The 22,558-nt window shown below is 41.8% G+C and overlaps 2 protein-coding genes across 5 annotated transcripts in view; one reads left to right on the forward strand and one right to left on the reverse strand.

The window, feature by feature from the left end:
* Positions 1–1,790: 1,790 nt before the first annotated feature.
* On the reverse strand, positions 1,791–9,996 carry VIM (vimentin). The gene is made up of 9 exons (XM_083875188.1): positions 9,389–9,996; positions 9,159–9,219; positions 5,129–5,224; positions 4,828–4,989; positions 4,214–4,339; positions 3,301–3,521; positions 3,158–3,201; positions 2,659–2,744; positions 1,791–2,153 (listed from the first exon to the last, which is right to left on the reverse strand). The coding sequence occupies exons 1-9, from the start codon at positions 9,928–9,930 to the stop codon at positions 2,112–2,114; spliced, it is 1,380 nt and encodes a 459-aa protein (XP_083731314.1). The 5' UTR covers positions 9,931–9,996; the 3' UTR covers positions 1,791–2,111.
* An 88-nt stretch (positions 9,997–10,084) lies between these two features.
* Positions 10,085–22,558, forward strand: part of TRDMT1 (tRNA aspartic acid methyltransferase 1) — a 40,868-nt gene continuing 28,394 nt past the window's right edge. Inside the window, exons 1-2 of one of the 4 annotated variants that reach the window (XM_083871716.1) lie at positions 10,085–10,188; positions 11,394–11,470. The gene's annotated coding sequence lies outside the window, so the exon portion shown is untranslated. Of the gene's footprint in view, positions 10,189–10,255; positions 10,467–11,282; positions 11,471–22,558 lie in introns of those variants that run through there. The other 3 variants (XM_083871715.1, XM_083871713.1, XM_083871717.1) reach the window with 3 other exon arrangements.

Below are 22,558 nucleotides of genomic sequence, written 5' to 3' on the forward strand. Positions count from 1 at the left end.
CAAAGACAACAGAAAACACTGAGCCAGGTAGCTGGTGCCAGAGTGGGAGCAATATCTGAAAGACTATCACAAACTCCAGCAGTCAATGTACATTTCAAAAAGCACACTGTGCTGTGGGTCTCTGCCCAGAGCTACCAAGGGTACTCATCATCCTCTAGTGAAGCTGGCTCTCCCTGCTTCAACCAGGGTTCTGACATTGCTTTAGGGACAAGAAATTACATTTAGCATTAGCACAACTTTTTCAATAACAAGATCCAGAGACAGACTTAAGTAATCTGCAACAGGCAGGACATCAGCCCCTTATTCCACTTGTCCTGAAAGGTTGTCAACACTCATGCCTATAAAGTACTTAAAAATGAGATATTACACATGCCCAGAGCTGTTATTATTACAGAACATGCTTCCCATGAAAGCTCATTTGTGCTTTATTTTATCAGTCTGGATGTTGAAAGGTAGTAGAATACCTGGTGTCTGTAATCTCTGCAACATGAAAAAGGCTGGGTTCACTCTCAATTTCTGGTGACTATCCTACTTACCATATGGTGGATGAAGTTGAATCCCTTCTGCTTTGCTGAGGCAAAAGCTGTGGCTGAGGCTTGGGTCCAGGCACTCTCCTCAGAGTCACTTCTGGCCCTTTTTGCATGAAGGGAGTCACCAGAACAAATGCTGGACCAGCTGCAGGACTTTTCTCTTGGGAAGCACATAAAGTACCAAACTGGACAGGGATATATCCCAGCCTAATAGATTTACATGTTTCATCAGCCCATGTTTGGTGTAACAGCAAAGAGAAAAATGTGCCCCTGGCCTGATGTGAAGTGGGAGGCTGAAGTCTTTGAACACTTACTAGAGGAAAGTGGGGTAAGAACAACACCCGGCCCTGTTTGAAAATTTAGGTGCTTTACCTTACCCTGAATGCTATTCATATCAACTGAGAAATTCCAGTTTGCAGTTACTCAGCTCAGTAAAAGCTCACAGGAAGTAGACTTTACAGATGTAATGCAGAACACAGTAGCTACTTTCATGGGGCTCTGCTGGGGGTCTTTAGTGTGTTTGAGAAGTTGCTCTGCAGAAGAAAACTTAAGTGTTCATAGAGGACATCAACTTCCACTACTGCCTCCTGAAGACTATGGCAAGGTAGAGCAAAATGTCCTTGTTCCCATTCTGCTGAAATTTACACTGATGTTTTGCAGAGGACACCAAGCATGATGGGTGTCCTTTTTAAAAAGGGGTTTAAATAATGGAATTGTCAGCAAAAAGGCAAGTTAGGCTTTGGCTGGAGTGGGGGTTAAGAGAGACTTTTTGCAGCTTCTGTAATACCAACAAGTCTTTGGGAACTAACTTTTCCTGGAAAAAAAGTTAATGCACAAAGTCAGCTGTTAACTTTGCAAGGTGTTGTCTGAGATAAGGGCTCACATGAACTATTTCTCTGCTACATAACTCCTATGTTTTATAAAGCCAAGTTTTAAGGTACTTCAGGCATTCTGACATGTAGTAACTGCATTAACTAGTATATGGAAGCAAGATTAATTTTTATTAGCTTGAAGTATCATATTTTATTCAAGTGATAAGAAATATCATAATACATTATGCATCTGCCAGTTATAATCCATTTTAATTGGTTCCAAAACCTAAGCAGTAAATGAGTAAGACAGTTTATCTAGTTAAACTGAAAAAAACAGCATTCCACACAGCCAGTACTAGAAGATGACAACCGTATAATAATTCCAGCATTATGTTGTTATGGCTTTCCAGAAAGTCATGAAGTTAACAAATTAGAACACATCAAGAGCCATTTTCCAAAGATTTATTGAAGTAGCGACAGGTTGCTCATACTGCGCTGGAAAAAGCAGTTTTATTGAATTCAGATACTTAAAAACAGTATTGCAGCACAAGATATTGCTATTTGTAAACTAGACTCCATTGTAAACTCTAATCCTTCAGGGAGAGTCAGTTTGCAAGATCTAAGACCTATTTCCTAGCATAATCATCTTGCGCTCATGGAAAAACTGCAGAAAGGCACTTGAAAGCTGTTTCTTCCTTTAAGACATGGACTTCTTAAATCTTGCTGGTAAGAACTTCTCCTTTAGTAAGTATGCATCTTCACTTCAGCTTTACTCCAAGTCATCATGATGCTGGGAAGTTTCATTAATAACCTAATGAAAAACAGAAACACTTGCATTAAGTTTTAGTAGGAAGATTTTTGTGGGTTTTTAAGAGCTAGAAGTGGAACATCCAGACTGCGAACAAGTGGGTATCAGCTCTCACTTACGATAAATTCTAGTTTGTAAATAGTATACAGAAACCATTCAAGTTTTACTTACTTACACCAACAACAGCATCTTATCCTAAGGAAGTAAAGTAACTCTGTTTACTGTCACATGTTTTCCTAAGGAAATCTTTTGAGAATTTGCTAACTCAGCTGAACTTAAATACTCAATACACAGGTAACAGTCACCAACAAAGTTTTACCATCAGACGAATTTTGATTTTTTTCCAGAGAAACCTGTTTGCTATACCTGTATCTTCACACAGCTTGGAGTGCCAGTTGCTGTTCTACTCAATACTTACTACTACATACAAGCTGCAGGAAGCAGTAGGCAAACTTAAGAATTTAAGGTAACCAGCTGTGACAGAAATAAAATTAAAATTACCACCCACCTGTCCATCTCTAGTTTCGACGGTCTTAATTAGAAGTGTTCTCTTTGAGTGAGTGTCAACCATTGGCTGAGACTCAATGTTGGTTTCTGCAGAAGAAGATGTATTATTATCAATAGTCTAGATGAAGTGCTTCCTCAAAGAAATTAGGTGTAACAGATTTTAGTGTCTACTTTCAGAACTCAATTTAGTATACAAAGAAGTCTCCTGCTCTGAATAAGCCAGGTCTCCTACATTTTCTCTCCATGCGCTTAAAGCACTTTCAGCAGGTATCCAAAGTAATTACTTGCTATGTACCAATATTTAAAAATCTGTCCAGGAACAAAAGAGCTGCTACCACCCAAGGTTAAGTAATTGTAAATACTGCACTTAGATCCAAGAAGAGTATTCACAGCCAACTGCACTTATACAAGTTCAAAAACCAGCATAAAAGGAACTATCCAGAACCCTCATGCTAACGATAGAACAACTGCCTAAACTGAAATAGCAAAAAACAGCTTACCTCTCAGGTTCAAAGCAGCAAAGGTTGGAATAGGCATGTTAATCCTGAAGGAAAAAAGAAATGTATAAAATCAGACATGGCTATAAAGTATCTTCTAATAACTCCTGGTTTTAGAAAAGTGAATTTAGTCTGCATGTGATTACCTGCTCTCTTCACCCTCCAGCAGTTTTCTATAGGTGGCAATCTCAATATCAAGAGCCATCTTTACATTCAGCAGGTCCTGGTACTCGCGGAGATGGCGAGCCATTTCTTCCTTCATGTTCTGAATCTCATCCTGCAGACGGCCAATAGTGTCTTGGTAGTTAGCAGCTTCAACAGCAAAATTCTCCTCCATTTCACGCATTTGGCGCTCCAGGGACTCATTCTGGAAGAGAATAGTGAAATCAAGCACTGCTGCAGTTAAACTACTCTTCCCCACCCTCAAGACCCTTAGCATTATAAAGAAGGAAAATTGTGTTACATTAGCATCCTTTCTGAAAATGCACAGACATGTCCCAAATTTGTCATCTCCTTATCTTCCCTTTGCAAAGTCAAGGAGAGTTATCCTGCTGTGTGATCTGAGGTGTGCCAGATATTTGGCAAAGCCATCCTTTACAGTAAGTCCAACATGCAGTTCAAGTCAGCATGCAGGCAGTCCTTAGTAGAGATTTTCAGGTATGCTAAATACTCTTACATCCATTTCAAGCCCATCTTTAAGGTAGTCATGTTCTAGCAATGACAAAAATTGCACCTTTCACTGCTCCTCCAGGTTATTTTTTTATAACTTTAGCTGTACCTGACAGACAAGGCATAAACACTTTCAGAAAGTGCTACATAAATAGTGAATATTATAGCAATAGAATGAACTTACTGTTTACAGCTTAAGTAAAACTAATTCAGTGTATCAATCTAGCCAGTGCACTGTTGTGCATACACAAAATCGAGCCCACAACATCCTTTTCAAAAAGTAGTAATATGTTGCTGAATTGCATGGCAGATCACCTGCATTTACATCCAAAGTAACACACTGCAGAGCAGTTCAGCTGCAATGAAGAACAACTGCTCTCTTCTACTTACGCTTCCCTTTAGAGCATCAACTTCACAGGTGAGAGACTGGATCTGTCTGCGGTACTCATTGGCTTCCTGCTTGGCCTGGCGCAGGGCATCGTTGTTCCTGTTAGCAGCTTCAGAGAGATCTGCAAACTGGAAAACCCCAGACTGGTTAGCACAACACTTCAACAGAAATGGTGAAACAGACCTTCTGTGTACACAGCAGCTGAAGGCAACTTGAAGGTATTACAAAGGTATCTGAAGTGCTTAAATATTAGTATTACTCTTGAAGTGCCTATTTCTAAATGTTATATTGGAATTTATAGCGAACTTTCATACTTGTTTCCCCATCTTGCACATTTCCCATCTTTTCACCATTTTTTTACTCATTTCTCCAGTACTTCATTCAACATTTGCTTTCAAGTACAAGCCCAGGAAAGACTCCCAGCGTGCACCCATTACTTTGCCACTGTAGTTATGGCACAAAATGTTTTCAACTGTACCTTTCCCAGACTAGGGCCTAAAAAAAGACTTTGTGTCATGGTTATGTTCATGTCCATTAGAGAGACAGAAGAAACAGCAAGTGCTACAGCAAAGCTGTTAAACAGAATTAGTTCCAGTGCCTGATGCATTTTACTTACTTTGGACTTGTACCACTCTTCAGCTTCCTGAAGATTCTTAGCAGCAACGCTTTCATACTGTTGGCGGACATCACGCAGGGCAGCAGTAAGATCAGGCTTAGAAACATCCATATCAATTTGGATGTGCTGTTCCTGGAGTTGGGCCTGCAATTCTCGGATTTCCTTAGAAAGAAGCAGATGCTCAACATTATTGCACAGAAACAACACAGATTGTACACAGGTGGGGACTGGGACAGAACCAGCAAAGAGCTTCCTTGCTAGACAGTCTACATCTAAACACACACCTCATTTCTCAGCTTACCTCATCATGAAGCTTCTTCAAGAAGACTATCTCTTCTTGCAGAGACTCAACTTTGCGCTCAAGATCAAGACGTGCCAGAGAGGCATTGTCAACATCCTAACCAGAGAGAAGAACAATTCATAGTCTTACAAAACTGATGTAGGGAAATCTCTTACAGCAAGTTCAGCAGCATACAGACTGATGCTACATCTGAGCTTTTTGGCAAGACAATAGGAAAGCAAAAGCTGTAAAAAAAACTTTTTGCTACCTCCTACCTTAGCTGTAAACTATTACATGCACCTTTATTGTGAATTTGAAAATTATACCACATATGTTGATTGTATCATCTTTGCTGACATGCTGCTAAGCATGATCAAAAGCACACAGATCATAATGGGTGTAAATCCTTCAAGTACTTCAGTCAGAAGTCGGCAGTAAGTTCTTCTAGCTCGACTACACTGACAAAGTTGCAATTTGCAAACTTCCACTTTTTTCAGCTGAGCTTAAAAGAGCAACATGCCTATCAGTGGGCTTAACTTATGGACTCCTTGGTGAACAAGCACAGAGCCCCTTAGGTCCACAGACCACATTTTTAAAGCCTACTTGTAAAGTTGATGAGGTACGTATAAGAACTGCAGCATTCACTTAATGCAGGTCAACAGATCTCCCTTGAGAAAAAGAAGGCATGAGCATAAACACAAACTGAGCTACTCATCATTGCCTACACCCTCACAGTTGCTGGCAAAGACTCCACCTTTTGCTGGACAGAGATAGTCTTAATCAACAGCAAAAATTCATTTAGAGCATAACAGAAGACACGTCATGAATGTTACAAGGAAGCAACTTGAATTAGTTCAAAAACATAAGACTAAACATTGATTGGCAACTTCTTACATTTTGAATGTGCAGGGCATTTAGTTTGCAAAGGGGAAGATTGTTCCTTTCATACTAGTTACACACACAGCCACATGCTTGTGCTCACAGGGTATTAACGTATCAGGTTCTCACAGCTTACTCTAAAGCTATTTTGGATTGCCCAAAGCATAAGCATTCCTAATCAGCAGCTCTCTTTATTATGTCACCTTTGAAATAAGGTTTTCTTTAGACTCCTAGAAAGCCTTTCCTTGGATCACTCCTACTCTGGGGTAGGGTCCTTGCTCCAGAAGAATTATTCTGTTTATTTTATCCAGCAAACCCCTTTTGTGCGTCATTCCAGAACTTTCTATCTATTCCAGTTTTACACCCACAGTTCATATCAGCTCTGTTTTTCAGTTCAGAGAAAGAATTTCCTAATTAATTTGTTCTCCTCCCCCCAAAACCCCTCAAGATCATTCTGGCAGAAAATTACATGGCTATGACCCAACATGTTTACATAATTGGCCAGACATCCAAAGATTTTCTAGAGGATTTAAAAGAAATCTTCACCCTGAAGGCTATTAATTTTTTTTTATAGCAACTGAATAGCTACAGGATTTTAGGACTTTATGATAAATTGCAAGCAATTTAAACTGGAGACACAATATGTGGTATGTACTTCACTATATGCTATCATTTATTCCCTATCACTAAGATTCAGTGTTTCAGCAGTTCCCAGATGTGTGGAGAACCACATAAATGAATAGGCTACTTGTAGCCTGAACAAACAAGTAGAAGTCATAGACACATGCAGTTGGAGTACGCACTGATTTTATCCTAGGAGATTCTTCACAGCAAGCCATACACTTTGCAGGGTTGAGCATCCATGTTTACATCAGACAAACCTCATGTTAGCCAGGACTTGACCTGTTAGGTTTGTCGCCGGTTCAGGACCTATTCCTTGCTGCTATAAATAGCTGGCAAAGCTGCAGTAACTTTCTCACTAACTGTGATGCTTGTCCTGCCCCAAAGGAAAGTCCCCACTGAACTGTCATGTATACTTTATGCAGTACACCCCTCAGCACATGAGTAAAATCACATTTTTGCCCAGAATAAATAAATTAAAATTCAGTACATACGAGCTGAGCAGTCTCTGAAACAGGCAGCTTTTGAAATAAAAGCTTAAGTTCAAATACTCATTCTTTATTTTAAAATACTGAAGTACATAACTGCTCCATCAAGTAAGAAGCAGTTTTAATGATACATCAGAACAGCAAAGCACCTACTGAAGTGTTCCAAACCTATGCAACTATACAACTTTCCAGTGGAAAAATATAATGATTTGAGAGAAAGCTGTACATTGCTTTAAAATGGAATGCACAACAGGATATTTCAGCTTCAGTGTTCCGTGAATTTAATTTCACTTTCAGAAGAACAAAATTTACACTGAAACAGATTTAGGTTTCAAAACCTGCATGTTAACTCCACCCTTGCCAGTAAGGAAAAATTATGTGTGACTGATGTTCAAATCAAGCACACCAGCAATGATTTCCATTTCTTATATATAAGCTACAGCTTAGGAGATTAAATGGATCCAATTCTGACTGTCCTGCATGCACACATCTGCTGGAGGCTGAGCTCCTGAGTGACCCTTTCCCAGGTACAGGGAAGAGCTGGATAATGAGTGTGGAGTATGCAAACCAAGTCAAGCTCACTTTACCACCCAGAGCCTTCATAAGATTCAATTGGATTGAAATACAGACACGCCTAAAGTGCACCAATTAAATATGAAAGATCATGTAGAAGCCAACTTTAAGTCAATTGATCCTTCAACTCAATTCAGCAATAAATCAGAATAGATGAGGGTCTCTAAAACTTAAGTTAAATGCTCCTTCCTAGAGCTTCACACTACATTAAATTGTCTTAGCATCCATAAAAATCCTCAGAAGCTTAAATTAAGGCAACATCTCAAACTGTTGTTTAAAACTTGTGTCCCCAGAATGCCAGTGGAGACTGAATTCCCAGGCTCTGAATGGGAGCATGTGTTTCAGTTTTCCCACAGTATCTCTTGAACATACCTGCCCTCCTTCAAGGACTGTAAATACACTGCAGTCAAAAGCCTTTCCCAGGGAAATACTGAAATCAAGTGCTGATTTTCTGAACAGTGACTTCTGTTAATGCCTATGAAGAGCTTTGGGACAAAATCAGCCTGTACCCAGCTGCCTGGTGATAAAGGCAGTCACTTCCAGTCTGGAAGAATGCTAACTATGCTGTTTTACACCAGCAGTTTTAGGGAAGAGACCTTGTTTTGAGAAAGCACATTCCTAAATATCTCTTAGTCCAAACAAGGCCTAATCTAAGTTGAAAGCTGGTTTTGCACGAGTGAAAACTTGAGCTTAAGAATTTTTGAACATTGTTTGCACAGTTGTTTCTGGCTGTCATGTAGATTTACTTTATCCGGGTAACATCACAGCATCCTACAGAGACTAAACTCTAACATAACTTGTTTCCTAGGTTAGCATCTTTGTTTTACAGAGGATTAAATTCCACTTTTTTAATGGACACTCAGAGGAGACAAACTCAATCCTGTGACCTCGCCCTACAGAACATACTGCCTACTTCTTGTCAGCAGACAACACCCATGTGAAAAACCTTAAATTTGAAACTGTTGCCCAATAATGCACTGACCAGTGATTCATCAGAAAGGAGTTCTGTCTTGTACAAAAACCGACCAATAATAGACACATTTCGTTAGAAATATTCCCGCACCATTACACATTAACTAAGAATGCAGCCCACTGCGCTCTCCCCTCCAACACAAAGGGATCTATTATTTCAATCTGCTGCCACCACACTTGCCATAATGCCTGTATCTGCATTCCACGGTGAATCCCATAGAAACCATTAATACCCTTCAGCCAAGCGAGCAGATGGCCCCCTTTCACTTTTATTGGATCGGAAAGTGATTCCACGTTGGGACGTTTTTTGTAAAACGGGCTAGACTTGGATAAAGCAGGACAATAGTTTCCCTCCCCTCCCCTCAGACTGCAGCATCCCCCTAAAGAAAACACGGAGGGCTCGCGTGAGAACTGACGGAATCTCTTTGTGCAAGGAAAGCCAACTCCCGCACTCCCACCCTCCGCCCCAGGCACAGCCACCTCCTCCTCGGGCCCCTCCTTCCTCCAGCACCGCTAACCTGTCTGAAGGACTGCAGGGTGTTCTCGGCCTCCTCCCTCTGAAGCATCTCCTCTTGCAACCTGGAAGGGGCAAGACAGCGGTGAGGAGGGAGCGGTATCGCCCAAATCCCCTCGCCCAGGCTCCCGCCCGCCCGGCGCCGCTCGGGATGCTCGGGGGCTGCCCCGCGCCAGGGGACGGGGCGGGGGGAGGCGGCGGCAGCCCGAACCCGCGTCCCCCAGGCACACTCACTTCTCCCGCAGCCGCATGATGTCGTCGGCGAGGTTGTCCCGCTCCACTTCCACGCGTGCCTTGTCATTGGTGAGCTGGTCCACCTGTCGCCGCAGCTCCCGCATCTCCTCCTCGTAGAGGTCGCCCAGGCGGGACGTGCCCTTGCCCTTGAGCTGCTCCAGCTCGGCCAGCAAGATCTTGTTTTGCTGCTCCAAGAAGCGCACCTTGTCGATGTAGTTGGCGAAGCGGTCATTAAGCTCCTGCAGCTCAACCTTCTCGTTGGTGCGGTTCGCCTTGAACTCCGTGTTGATGGCGTCGGCCAGGGTGAAGTCCACGGAGTCGTGGAGCCGCATGGGCGGCATGCTGCTCCGCAGCCGCACCGACGTCGTCTTGGTGGCGTACATGCCGCCGGGCGAGGCGGACACGTACCGGGCGCTGCTGGGCCGCAGGGCGCTGCCCAGCGAGTACCGGCTGCTGGACGTGATGTACCGGGTGCCGGTGCTGGGGCGGCTGCCCCCGCCGAACATGCGGCGGTACGAAGAGTTTTTCGTGCTGATGCTCATAGCGGCGGCGGCGCGGGCTTTGTAATCCGGGAGCGGAGCGGGACGGGCGGACCGTGCGGCGGAGAAGGGCGGTGGCCGCGGTCAGGCCCCTCTTATGGGCACCGCAAACCCGCCCCCCGGGCCCGCCCTGCTCCGCCCCGCCCGCGGGGAAGGGGCGGCGGCCGCGGACACAAAGGAGGCGAGAGGAGCGGCTCGGCCGGCGGGGCGCTGGGGGTGGGCGGCGGCTTGTGCTGCGGCCGAGTCCCCCGAGGCTGGCAGGTTTCCGGCGGGGCTGCGGGACGTGGCAGGGCGGTGCCCCACACGGGGGGCGCGGGGAACCCCGGCACGGAGCGCCCGGGGAGGAGGGACGGGGGTGAGACAGCGGCGGCATCAGCGGCATCTTCGGCGTCGCGGAAACGGGCGCTGGGTTTCCCCCCTTGCTTCTCCTTGTCCCCCTCCAGAGTGAGCGCGGTGACTGCAAGAAGAGGTTGGCAAGTTTAATGTTATGTCACAGGCCTGGCAAAATACTCCGAATAACCTATTAAACCCCCCCATAGGTATGGTGTATATATATATCTATATATCTAAGAACCTTTTATTTCCTTTTGAGCTTTCTGAACGAGTTAGATCAGGAAAAAATTATGCTAACTACTCACAAAGGGCTGCCAAGTGTTCAAAATAAATAGCCAGAAAAATAATGTGTTTCCTTTAGCTGCCTCCCATTATAGCAATCTCAGCTCCTGTGCTTAAGACACAAACTTTACAGGTTAAATATGTTTTCCTTGTAACTGGGTAAGCAGTTACATGCCTAAGGCTTAATTCTGCCATTATCGTAACAATGGTCCCAGGAATAACTTAGGGGTTTTTGTGTGGACAGTACATTATTGAAATTGCTGCATCCAGGATCTTGCTCCTGGATAATAACTAGGATAGTAGCAGACTTAATTTTAACAAAAGTTTGTTTCTCCACTGTTGTACTCAACAGACTTTTGATATTAATTTTGGTAGGCATATGGTAAGAGTCTTAGGAGAGCTCCTGGCAAAATGCTAAGTATGCATTAGCTATGATCTGCAAATATGTGTGTAACATATAAAGCCAGACAAAAATCCCAGTGTTTTAAAAGCAATTTTACTATCAAAATGGGACTACCAGCAATGGAAAATAATGATGTAGGTAGTACAGGGCAATAGCAATGGCATAAAAGTTAACAGAGAAAAACTTTGAGTAGCAGCAGACTGTTTCAGCATGAATGCAGAGGTTGCTTAAGGAAGATGATAGCATCTCTGCCATTTAGATGACTTAAAACTGGAGTGGCCAAAGCACAACTCCCACCCTGAAATTCTGCACTGATGCATCAGGTAAGGGACATCATTTTCCCCTTTGCTATAGGAAGTGAGTGATACATTGTAGAGATATTATCGGTAATGTATTACTTCAGCACTTAGGGGATGCAAAACTACTATTGATTTTTGATTCTTTTTAGCTTGCAGTCCTGCAGAAAGAAATATCTTCATTGGAAGTTCTGATAAACCTGAACATGGACAGTGGGCAGAGAATAAGGTAAACTTCACACTCCAATTCACAGTAGTGAACTATTCTACTTCAGGTAATGTACTTTAAAAGGAAGAATGTGAATCTATGTATTTTATTAAAGAGTTTGTGTTTTTTGAATGAAATTCTGCTTTGTTTTCATTCTGTTGGCAACCAGAAGTGCAGGAATGCAGTTTGTATCTAAATGTAGGTCCTTGAGATTTTAATTTCTTTTGTTCACTGAAGCTTAGTCAAGCAAAGGAAGCTGACAAGGTTGAGCTACTGAAGTGCTTGCAGTATAAGTCCTGGGCTGCAGCTCGTTCCATTCACCCACTGAATAAGAGGCAGAGGTCACACAGCATTCCTGAGGCTAAGGGTTCCTGAAGCCCAGCCTGGACGCTGTTGTGTTGCCCAGCCCTCTCAGAGCTCTGTTTAAGCCATCAAGTTTGAGCTGTAAGCCTTTGTGAGCCCTGGCACAGAAGTACATACTCATTCTATGAGTAGGCAAAAAGCAAAACAGCACATAACCAACAGATTAAAGATGCTGTGCTCGGAAATACTGATAGCTTTAGTAGACTTTTGGTTTTTTAAAGGTGTGCCAGTGCCCCACCTGTTTTTCCTAACAGAGCACAAATTACACTCCACAAAACCTTCAATGGCACACATATGCAAGAATCATCCTCATTCAGAAAATGCTTTGCCCCTAAAATCCAAGGTATTTGTTTTAGCAAATATGACCCACTCACTTCATATTTCAAGTGTAATTTCCATATGTTTATGTCACTGCTGCCATATGTGCTTTTGGCCACCTGCCTCATCTCTGTGTCTCACTATGAAATGTTCAGATATTGTTGGCTGTTTGGACTACAATAAACCTTTAAGTGCCTTTTGGTGGTTGGCATTTACATAGATGCACAAATGGAAGAAGCTGTAAGCTTCTTATAAGCTGTAATAAATTTAAGGCACATTTGAATTGCAAACCCCAAAGGGGATTAAAATATGTCCCCCTGAAATGTAAAAATATCTCTACTGTCCTTTTCAGAAGAGACTCGGTATCAGTGTAGCCATAAACATCATGAAGAGTGTACTTTGAATGGAAATGAAATCACAGTAATCTGTCTAGTTTCATGGAAAATGCTATGGGACTCTCAGAGGTGGTGGCTGGTGGAGATCTTGACCACTTCTGACATTAAGAACAGACAGCTAAGAGCATCACTCAGCACCACGTTGGGGATTATTCATAAGCTACTGGTTGTCATCTGTGCTGTTTACTGCAATGCCTTCCCTTGCAATTCCAGTGTGCAGTCATGCAGCTACCTGGTCAGCCTGCAACATCACCTCTACAGAAGAAGTTTAGAGGTGAGCCAATGGCACTCTTGAAAAAACAAACAGGAATTTTAATCACAAGAGTTTCAGTTTCCACTGAAATTTTCTTTTTTGCCCTTTATTTTTTGTGGCCTTTTTTTTTTTCAGATAATTATGTATTAGTTTACTGCTAAGAATGAAATACAGAATCAAGTCCTAGAAATTTAGCAAAAAAGATGCTTGTATTGTGTGTAACTTCCATTAACAGGGAAAATGGATATGCATAGAGAGAAGGTGCAGGTGCCTGAATGGCTTTATACTGCATATCTGTTGTACTAAAAATTAAAAAGTCCATATAACAGAATTTCTACTATTTCCTTGCAAAAATACCTGGTGGTATGAAAACATCACTGAAAAGACTGGCATTCACTTTTAATTATTTTATTTATCATTTAATTTAAAGAGTAAGAAATGAGAGCAATTTAGTCCAAATATTGAATGTGCTTTCCAGTTATATAAACCTTGACTAAGCAGATGTGAATGCTTTTCTTAATCAGATTTATTTCCTTTTTCTAAAGTTTCTGCTTCCAGGAGGTGTAGAAAGGCACATAAAGATTAAACACCCATGAAAAAATATCCTGCCATGCAAATACAATAATTTTTGTTGCCAGTACGTACAGCAACCATAAGCCCTGGCATGCATGGGGCTGTGCAGGCATTCCTTCATACATCCCCTGCACCATGAATATTAAACAAACTCTGGGCAATGGAGACACACTTTGACATGGGGAAACAAAAGACCCTTAACACCCTACAGACAATTGAACAGGAGGAACACTAGTGCTCAGCAAGAGCAAGTGCTGTGGCTTATCACTTGAGTGACTGGCTTGACTTTCATGGTCTAAGAAGACCTTCAGCCATGGCCTAAAAACATGAAGTCTGCTATGATTTTGAAAACAGAAAGGTCCCTGTTTAAAACAAAAAAACCCCAAACAAACAGGATTTTAGCTGTGATCTTCAGCTGGGATAAGTCACTCCCTTCAGCTGAGACAGCTGAGAGCCAAGTGTAAGGAGGAGCCCCCAAGGTCAGTGCATCCAGGGAAGTGATGTTTTTTCTGAACCCTGATAATCCATCTCCCTACATTCTGACTAGGAGAAGCTGATCTGGATTTCTGAATATCACCAGGCTGCAGAACATCTAAATGTTCCAGCACTGAAATCTCCTCTCATGAGTAACTTCCTTGACTAATTTTTGTCTTGAGCAAGAAACTGGCAAATTCTTTTATGAAATTTATTTTTTAAATTATGCTGCCTGGTGTCATTGCCAGCATTCCAAAGCATATCAAATTGGTATGACTAGCTGCTGATTTTTTCAAGTAAATGACTATTCTCAAAACTAACCAAGTCTGTCTAAAATATTCTATTTTAATGTATAGTGAACTATATTGAACTAGCAGGGATTTCAGCATTAGGGAAGTGATGTGAACATGACTCAAGACACCCTGTTGCATGATTTACATTTCCAAAGAATTATCGTCATGCATTAGGTTCCTCTCTACTATGGTTTCTAGTTGCCAGAATAGGAAGTTTTCTGTATCAAAATAGGACATTCCTGTACCAAATCAGGTGTTCATTTCAAAGCCACTATAGCCCTGTGCCCTGAGGTTCTCAAACACCATGCACACCTCTGGAGAGGAGAGAAGAGCAGAGAAGAGAAGAGAAGTTTTTAAGCTCTATCACAAGTATAGAAATTTATATAATCCATCCCTTAAAAAACAAACAAACAAACAAACAAAAAAACAACCCAAATCCCCAAATCGAGAATAACACCCTGTCTCACTTCATTTAACAGCAATTGCACTGACTGCTGAATGGCAGTAATACAGTTATCAATAAGTGGGACATAAAGAATGAGATTTTCCAAACTGAGAAGAGGTTTGACATGGTTTAAGGTTCAGTGCTCAACCTGAAACTCTTTAAACAGAACCAATTTTAAAGATGCACAAAGTCTCTTAGTCTTGATTTTGGGTGCCCCAAAATAGGAAATTAGAAATTTTATCTCTCCACATCCTTGTTTCACGAAATTTGTATATTGTCAAAGACCACAAAATTATTCAAGGATCATGATAGGCACTTTATAAGGACCATTTAACTTAAATATCAGATAAAATATTTGAATTAAGCAGGTCAATTTTTCAGGAGAATCTATGCAATATGCACAGTGTAGCTTCTTTCTGTTCTTTGCCACATTGCTGACCTGGCCATCTTGACCTTGCTCAGCACTAAGTTGCAATTCCTGCAGCAAACTGTTGGTCCAGGTAGAAGTCAACAGTGTGGATGAACAGTCACTTGTCACATTACAATGGAAAGCCCTGTCTTGGTTCACTGTTTTAAATTTTGAGATTGCAAACTTTTTCAAGGATGAGTCGTCCATCCATCCATCCATCCATCCATCCATCCATCCATCCATCCATCCCTTCATCCATTCTCTCTTTGGGAAAATTGAAAAGTGATTCTTGTACGCCATTAATGAACCCTGTCAGTTAAACACTTACTACTTCTTTTTGGCCAAACTTTTTCAAATCAAAGTACTTAAAGAGCTCCTCTAGCCAAAAAACAATTAAATCTGAGAAGTGATTTCATTCTTCTCTCTCCCCCAGTTCCATCACTTACACAAAGCATAAATAGCATAATGTTTTCTTGCCATGATATACCAGGAAATTATGATCTTTTTGAGGAAGAGGCAGGACATAGCAATGGAATCATTAATTGCATGCAGCAATTGTTCCATTCTTCCTTTGAGATGGCCAGGACAAGCAAAACAGTACTAGCTCCTTGAAGGCCAAGTTTTTAGTGGATTCCTCAGTCCAAATTCTTGTGCCAAATTCTTGGTTCCAATGAGACTCATAAACTGAGTGTACATTGTGTTAGCCATTCTGGGATTAATTGGCTCCTTTCAAAGGGAAGAGGCGGTGCTGCACACACCCCAAAACTGAGAAGACTGAGTTTCTAAAAAGACATTCTGTTTTTACACACCAGGTCTATGCCTAATTTTCAAGCATAAATATACTCTCTCCAGTTGGGATTAAGGAGAGAAGATGATCCAGATTTAAGATGCAATAATATATTGTGGCCACAAGGAATTGGGAAAATAAGTTAAATACAGAAGATATGATGCATATGGCTGGGGAAGGAAGAGAGCAAATGTCTGGAAGAGTAGAGGTGTCCATAGCTTTTCAGGTGTAATTGTGTTCTGTTTCCCAATACAAAGACAATTCACTGTCTACCTGACATTTTCCGTAAGAATTTGGTCTTGTATATGGTCCAATATGTACACTAGGTGGGAGAGAGCTTGTGTAGGATGGCAGGAGGAAGGACCTAACAGCTATTCAGGGGCTTTGTAGATGTTTCAGTTTTGCTAACTCAGACTTTTGCCAGTGTTTGTAGCTGTTTATTTGACATGGATCAGGCATTTTTATAAACCCCATAATAGAATTTACCAAGCCTACCATGTAAGTCCAGCATATCAGGATGAAACAACATACAGGTCAAATGTCAGGATATTTCAAAGGGAGGCATGGTTTTCCCTGAGTATGGTAATGCCACTGTCCTGCAGTTGTCAAATAATCAACTTCTGTCATACCAAGAGGAATCTTGAAAGATATGCCACAGATGAAGGACACAATACTATTGTACTACAATATGCATGATGCCTGGACTGCCAATGACAATGTGAATAATTCACAGTTTAGGTTAATTAATTACTTGAGTTTGATATTGTTAGGTTTTGAACAACAGTGTCCTATACTGTTGGAGATGAGTGCTACATCGAACTTGGCACCAAAACTGTGATAAAATCATCCTCAGGGACCTCTTCTGACACACAGCGTCCCTAATGGACAATTCCAACAATCTCCCATTGTATTTTTCTGGTGAATGATATGAAACATGTTTGCTGGAGTTTTTTAAGTAAGCCCAACTCCCTACCACTAATTTTTGACACTGCCAGTCCCTACTGGCATATGTCTTATGCATGAAGCTTTCTCTTCTTCAGAAATAAATATTTTAGGCTTTCTTGGCCCTTTTAGGCTAGGCTTTTTGGAGCTTCTCTCTCCAAGCTGTCTTGGCAAAACAAACAAACAAACAAACAAACAAAACAAAACAAAACAAAACAAAAAAACTTTTAATTTTCACAGTCTTTTTTCTAAAAAAAGCTTGTTTCAACTTTAGAAAAACCTAAAGCTTTTGTTCTTGGTTGAGGCAAAGGGTAAGGGATCCCAAAAGCAGCCAAAACTTACACTGTTATATTTTTCCTAGATTTTTTTTCACAATAACTTTTCAATTTATCCTTTATTTCAGTTTATCCTTACAAAATGTCACAACTTCTTAAAATCTGTGTTTTATTATAGACTATTTTGTAAGAGACTTTCAGGCAGATATTATATCGATGTGTTTGACAGATATCTGTAGACGTCCAAAGCCAGAAAGAGAATATTTTAAGTACAGTAACTTCTGTAATTGCAGTCCATAAGTGATATCAAATAGTTTTATATTAGCTTTAAAGTAACTAATTTGCAAATGCTAGCAATAGAACCAGGATGGAATACATCTCTATGCTGTCTAGGCACCAAGTGCTCAGCTTCTTGGGCAGATTTTACAGTACTCACTGTGTAAAATTTTTGTTTATCTAACCTACAGGTTGCTCATCAGGGCCACAGTTACAGGTCTGCTATGGCTGCATTAAAGGTTTTCTTTCTCTCTGGAGAAAACACCCTTCTGCTGAAATCCTACAACCATGGCAGATCTCATTTCCTGTGCTAACTAATGCTAGTCATAGTCAGAGATTAAACGCACCACATGGACTGAATGGCAAAAAAACGTTTGGGTAGTGGCTGAACTCCTTAAAAGACAAAACTGCAGTGTACAAAAGCTGTAGGTGATTCCAGATGGCCTTGTGATCAGAAGGTGTGACCCACACTGACATACAGCTACAAGTCTTTTTCAGTTTGCACAGTATAGGTTGTGCAAATCATACAGGGATACTGCAGGTGAAAATTCCTGCCTTAAGCAAGAAGTTAAGAGGCATATCCAGCTCACTGTCTGCATTTCCTTTCTTTCCCCCATCTCCCCTCCTCTCCTTTTGAGAGAGCAGAAGGCACCACATCATTTTTTCCTGCCCTTGCAGGAGAGCTGGGATCTCCCACGCCATTACCTCATCCTGAACTGATCCCCCTTTAACAAATGGCCTGGCTCTGTGCCTGCTGTCACCCTTCAAAGGTCTGAGTCAAAACACATTCATTGCACCAGCAATCTTTTGCCTGACTGCAGGGGCCTTAAAGAGCTCTGAGTCTGTTTTGTTCAGTCCAGTGAATGTATAATTTTTTATATGATGTTTTTTGTCAAGCACTGGAATGTGTAAGTTCAAGAAAGTCAATAACATAATGTAAACATGTGCCTCTCATCCAGACTGGGTAACTACTGCAGGCCAAATGTAACAAACAAACCAGATTTATTTAGATTTAAATCTATTTAAACCAGAAAAGTAAAGATTTAATTAGAGAAGCAATATCTTTTTATTCCTTGCTCCCTATAGAGTATATACCTAGCACCAAAATCTGAAAATAAAATCCTGAAATGGAGCTATTAATATCTTTGAAAAGCCAAAGGTTAAAAATATTTGTGTCTGATGACTTCTAAGTAATTTCCACTACATGAATTTCCCTGGTATAGAGTTTTTTAAAAATGCATTGAGAGAGGCTGACAGATCTGGTCTGATGTGGTTTTCATTTTTAGTCTTGCAGATGTGTGGCATTATAAATTAAAGTCATAGGCCTCCTTAGCCATACGGCAGAGCCCAGCAGGGTTCCTGGAAGCACCGCCTCTGTGGTTGGCAGCTTCACCAGAAACCATGTCTGATAAATACCCTGAAATATAACATCCAAAAACGACTGACTTTGATAAACTGCAAAAGGTTTTCAGTTTTATTAGATACTTACTGGGCCAGTGGTTATGGAAACAATAATTGATGCCAGTGATTTTTTTCAATTCACTGGTTGCATTGCAAGGGTATGACATGCCTCACATTCTTTCCTGGCCACAATGATTTCTGACCCAGAGCATGAGCTTCTCTTCCAGACAGCTGAGATGTTTGTATACTCTTCCTGATCCTCACTTGGGTATTTAGTAGGTTATATCAGACCTTTGGACAGAAGAAGCACTTTTTGCTGTTCAGCCATCAACATTGATACTTGCTTGTACTGAAGTTTTGGCTGAGCACTATGAAGGCACTTTTAAACATCTGGTGTACAAGCAGAGGGAGATTTTCCCTGCTCTCTCTCCATTTTTCGAATATAGAGGAGATGCTCACAAACATACTCCAGCTTCATGTCCACTACCTTTTGTCACCCAGCCTTATGCTGAGGCTTTACTTTCATGGCCTCAACAAAGCCAGTGACAGGCACTGCAGACTGGCAGCCTCCTGTCACAGCTGGGGCGAGCAGAGGCCCTGCTGGCTCTGCTCTGCTGCAAAGGGGAGAGCAGAGAGGAGACTTGCATATAACTGCCTATGGAGTTCTGTGTGCATTTGTTGAATAATAGACAGAGAAATCTTTTCTTCTCACTTAGAGGACAAGATTCCCTGGTCCAGTCATATTTTGTAATTTTGCTTTTTAGTTGCCAAGTACAATGCAGAATGCTAAAGTGTGGATTTTTGAATGTTTTTGTGATGTTCTTGTGCAGCATTGGTAATTGTAACATTTTTAACACTTCTAAAGCATTTTAAGAAGTGAAAATGTGGTTTCTTGTTCCTCTTACCACACGTAGCTGTTTCACTGGATATGTTTGTTGATTACCAAGGCAACAATTTCAGACTTAGCACGATTACCTGTATCATATCACTCAATCACTCAATGTGGGCAAACTCCAGGAACTTCTGCATTGAGGAAATGCTGCTAGCTGGTAGGAGGCAAGAGTTTTCAAAGCTGCCTCAGTGAAAATCCTGATATCACATGCTTATGTCAACGACTTTAAAAATATCATTGAAAGATCAGTTTGCTTAAAATATATTTTACTATAAATATATTAGAGTCAAGCAAACAGCTGCTTCATCAATACATCATCATAGTTCTGTAGATGCGCCCATTTAGAATAAATTAATGTTGTTTTAGAAAAGCCTTTTGTTTGTTATTTAAAGCCAACTACATTGTGGAGCCATAATTCATACATGAAAGAGCCCATACTTGTGTCCTAAAAAATGCAGAGTCCAGAGTTGGACTTTGGACTTCAACTCTGTTATTAATCTCCTCTGTTAATAAAATTAAACTTTCATGGAGTTTTACAGGAATTCTATCCATCCTATATGCATGGAGAAAAGTAAAAAGGAGCTGTCACAATATCCAAATTTCAGTAAGTCAGACAGATCCAGTTGGGAAATTCGCAGACACATGGCTGCTTTGGGGTCACAAGATAAAGCCCCATGCCAGTGGCAGCACATGTTAGCAAGATTTTCTGAGCAAAGTATGAACAATTGCTTTCACAGGGCTCACCCTCTCTGCCACCACTCTGGGTTGTCCTGTGAGAAGAAAGATATGAGTGGCCAGGGATCTCAGCACTTCTCGGCCATTGCCCCTGTCTGAAATAAGCAGCATGCCTTAAATACTATTACGTAAGTTTGGATCCAAAAGGTATGGTTATTATTTTGACGTTACATTTTTAAAGTAAAGAACACTACAAGTAACTGCTTCCAGATTCCCTGTTTTCATTTTGGTTCTTTTTGCAGCTGTCAATTAATAATGAGAACCAAGTTAGGGCAGACACAGTTATACAGAACTACAAAAGTGACTGCTGCAGTTGTTTAAAAATGACCACTCGGGAAATTTTGGTGTTTCCCATTCTTTGCAAGAGGAAGCCAATAAAATCCGAATCTAGTTTATGAATTTCTTTGTTGCCAGAGTGGAGGGATGTTGATTATATTCTCCAGTTTACTACACTGGAAGAGGAAGTAGGTGGAGGATTTCCCCTGAGCAGGGAATGTTCTACTGCCACCAGCACAGCAGAGACATCTCTGCTGCTTTTTCCATCAGACTCCACTTTTCCTATGTCTGAATGGCAAAAATACCTAGGAGTCAGGGAAAGGAGAAGGAAAAACAGGTCTCAGCCCTGTTTTCCTGTCTGATATTAATCACTCCAGGTATTGGGCAGCTCCAAATAAATGAACTGCTTCTGGCTGACTACAGCTCTCACCATTCACAGTATGTAGCATTGCTGTGATCTGTAGGTTACAGGAATAGTAAGACAAGAAACTCAAACTCATTCATCAGTTTTACTGATTTCAATAGTCTAAAAGTTGCTTTTTTCTTTATTTTCACCTTGCATATATATTTTGAAAGAGTTCTACTAAAGTGCATCTTCTTAGCTGATAACAACCTTGCTCTTTATCATCTTGACATCTTTATCATCTTTATCATCTTGACCAATTTTCTTCAGAGCCTTCAGCATCTTTGTCCCGTGACTCTTTTTTCCAGCAAACACATTTCTAATTTTGTTGCGCCATGTGATTTCCTTTTCTCAGTTCTCTGTCAAGCACCAGCGCAGGAAACCTGCAGCAGCTGGTTGCAATGCCTGCTGCTCCCTCTGGTATCTCAGATGCTGCACTTCCTTTCACAAATCCTAGACGTAGACTTGGACTTCTTGTTTTATTCACCTGCTTACTTCCATGGCTGACAAAAAAAAGCAGCAGCCTCAGACTCTGATAATGAAGATCCACAGGTGAATGACAGCACTGCTTTAAAAAAAAAACTAGCAAGGACTGATATTTTTACTTTTAAATTTTGTTTCTAATTTCACTGTTTTCCACAGGTGATGCATCCTGTATTTTGGAGGAGTGCATTGAAAGGCAGCAGGTTTACCTCTATTTTGCCCTCCAGTTTCAGCTAAAAATTCTTCCTCCACTGCGAGTCAAGAGGTGGGAGTTACAATGACATGCTGTATGAGCAGCTGCTAAGGTTTCCTTAAACCCACCTTGTTTCTGACAGGTTTCTTAAAGGCTCCACAACAATATAATTAAATCAAGAATCTAGTGCAGAAACATGTTCAGGTTTGGTTTGGTTGATTTTTTTTTCATGTTTCAACTTCACTTTAGGATGTGAATCTGCAAACTGAGGCGTAGGTGAGTGTCTGCTTGACTGTGGTGAGTAACCCACGTAACAGTCTGCAACCTATTTACTCTGGTTGATGCACACACACACACATATATATATAATATATGTTTAAAATATTAACAACATAAAGGACACTTTGCAGGGGAAAGTGACACTTTGCAGTGTCATTGAGTAGTCTCTTACTTCTCAATTTAGCAAGAAGCGTTGGGGCAAATTAGAGCAGTTTCATCAGTTATTTCATTCTTTCCTGTGCGGGCTTTGAAAGGACTTCTCGAAAACATCGAAACCCTTCGCCGAGCTCAGGGCAGCCGGGCCCAGGGCAGGGCCGGGGCCGCTGGCACAGGTGTCCCCGGGCGGGGCAGCGCACACCCCTCGTGGGGACAGGCCCCTCGGCAGGACAGGCCCCTCGGCAGGACAGGCCCCTCGGCCATCCCCCCCAGCCCTTCTCTTCTCTCCCCGCGCCGCCCGCGTTACTTCGCCTGACCCCCATGGGAGCCCCCATGGGCGGCGGGGCCCTGTCCCGTCCCTCACTGCCAGCAGGGCGCAGGTGGGGGCCCGCGGGCAGCCGCCGCCCCACGGACACTTCAGGGGGCCGCGGGGCCGGCTAAACCCGGGGTGGCCTCGTCCTGTGGGGCCCATCCCGCCCGCGGTTCCC

The sequence above is a fragment of the Zosterops lateralis genome (assembly GCF_965231275.1).
Source record: "Zosterops lateralis genome assembly, chromosome: 1".
Taxonomy (NCBI): Eukaryota; Metazoa; Chordata; class Aves; order Passeriformes; family Zosteropidae; genus Zosterops; species Zosterops lateralis.

What these genes read in the sequence shown, in the direction of transcription:
- VIM (XM_083875188.1), bottom strand. Translation starts at nt 9,930, where the DNA reads ATGAGCATCAGCACGAAAAACTCTTCGTACCGCCGCATGTTCGGCGGG. An exon ending in CTGGAGGGTGAAGAGAGCAG is followed by an intron (nt 3,202 to 3,300) that starts GTAATCACATGC and finishes TTTTTCCTTCAG; the next exon opens with GATTAACATGCCTATTCCAA. An exon ending in TGCTGCTTTGAACCTGAGAG is followed by an intron (nt 2,745 to 3,157) that starts GTAAGCTGTTTT and finishes CTTCTTCTGCAG; the next exon opens with AAACCAACATTGAGTCTCAG.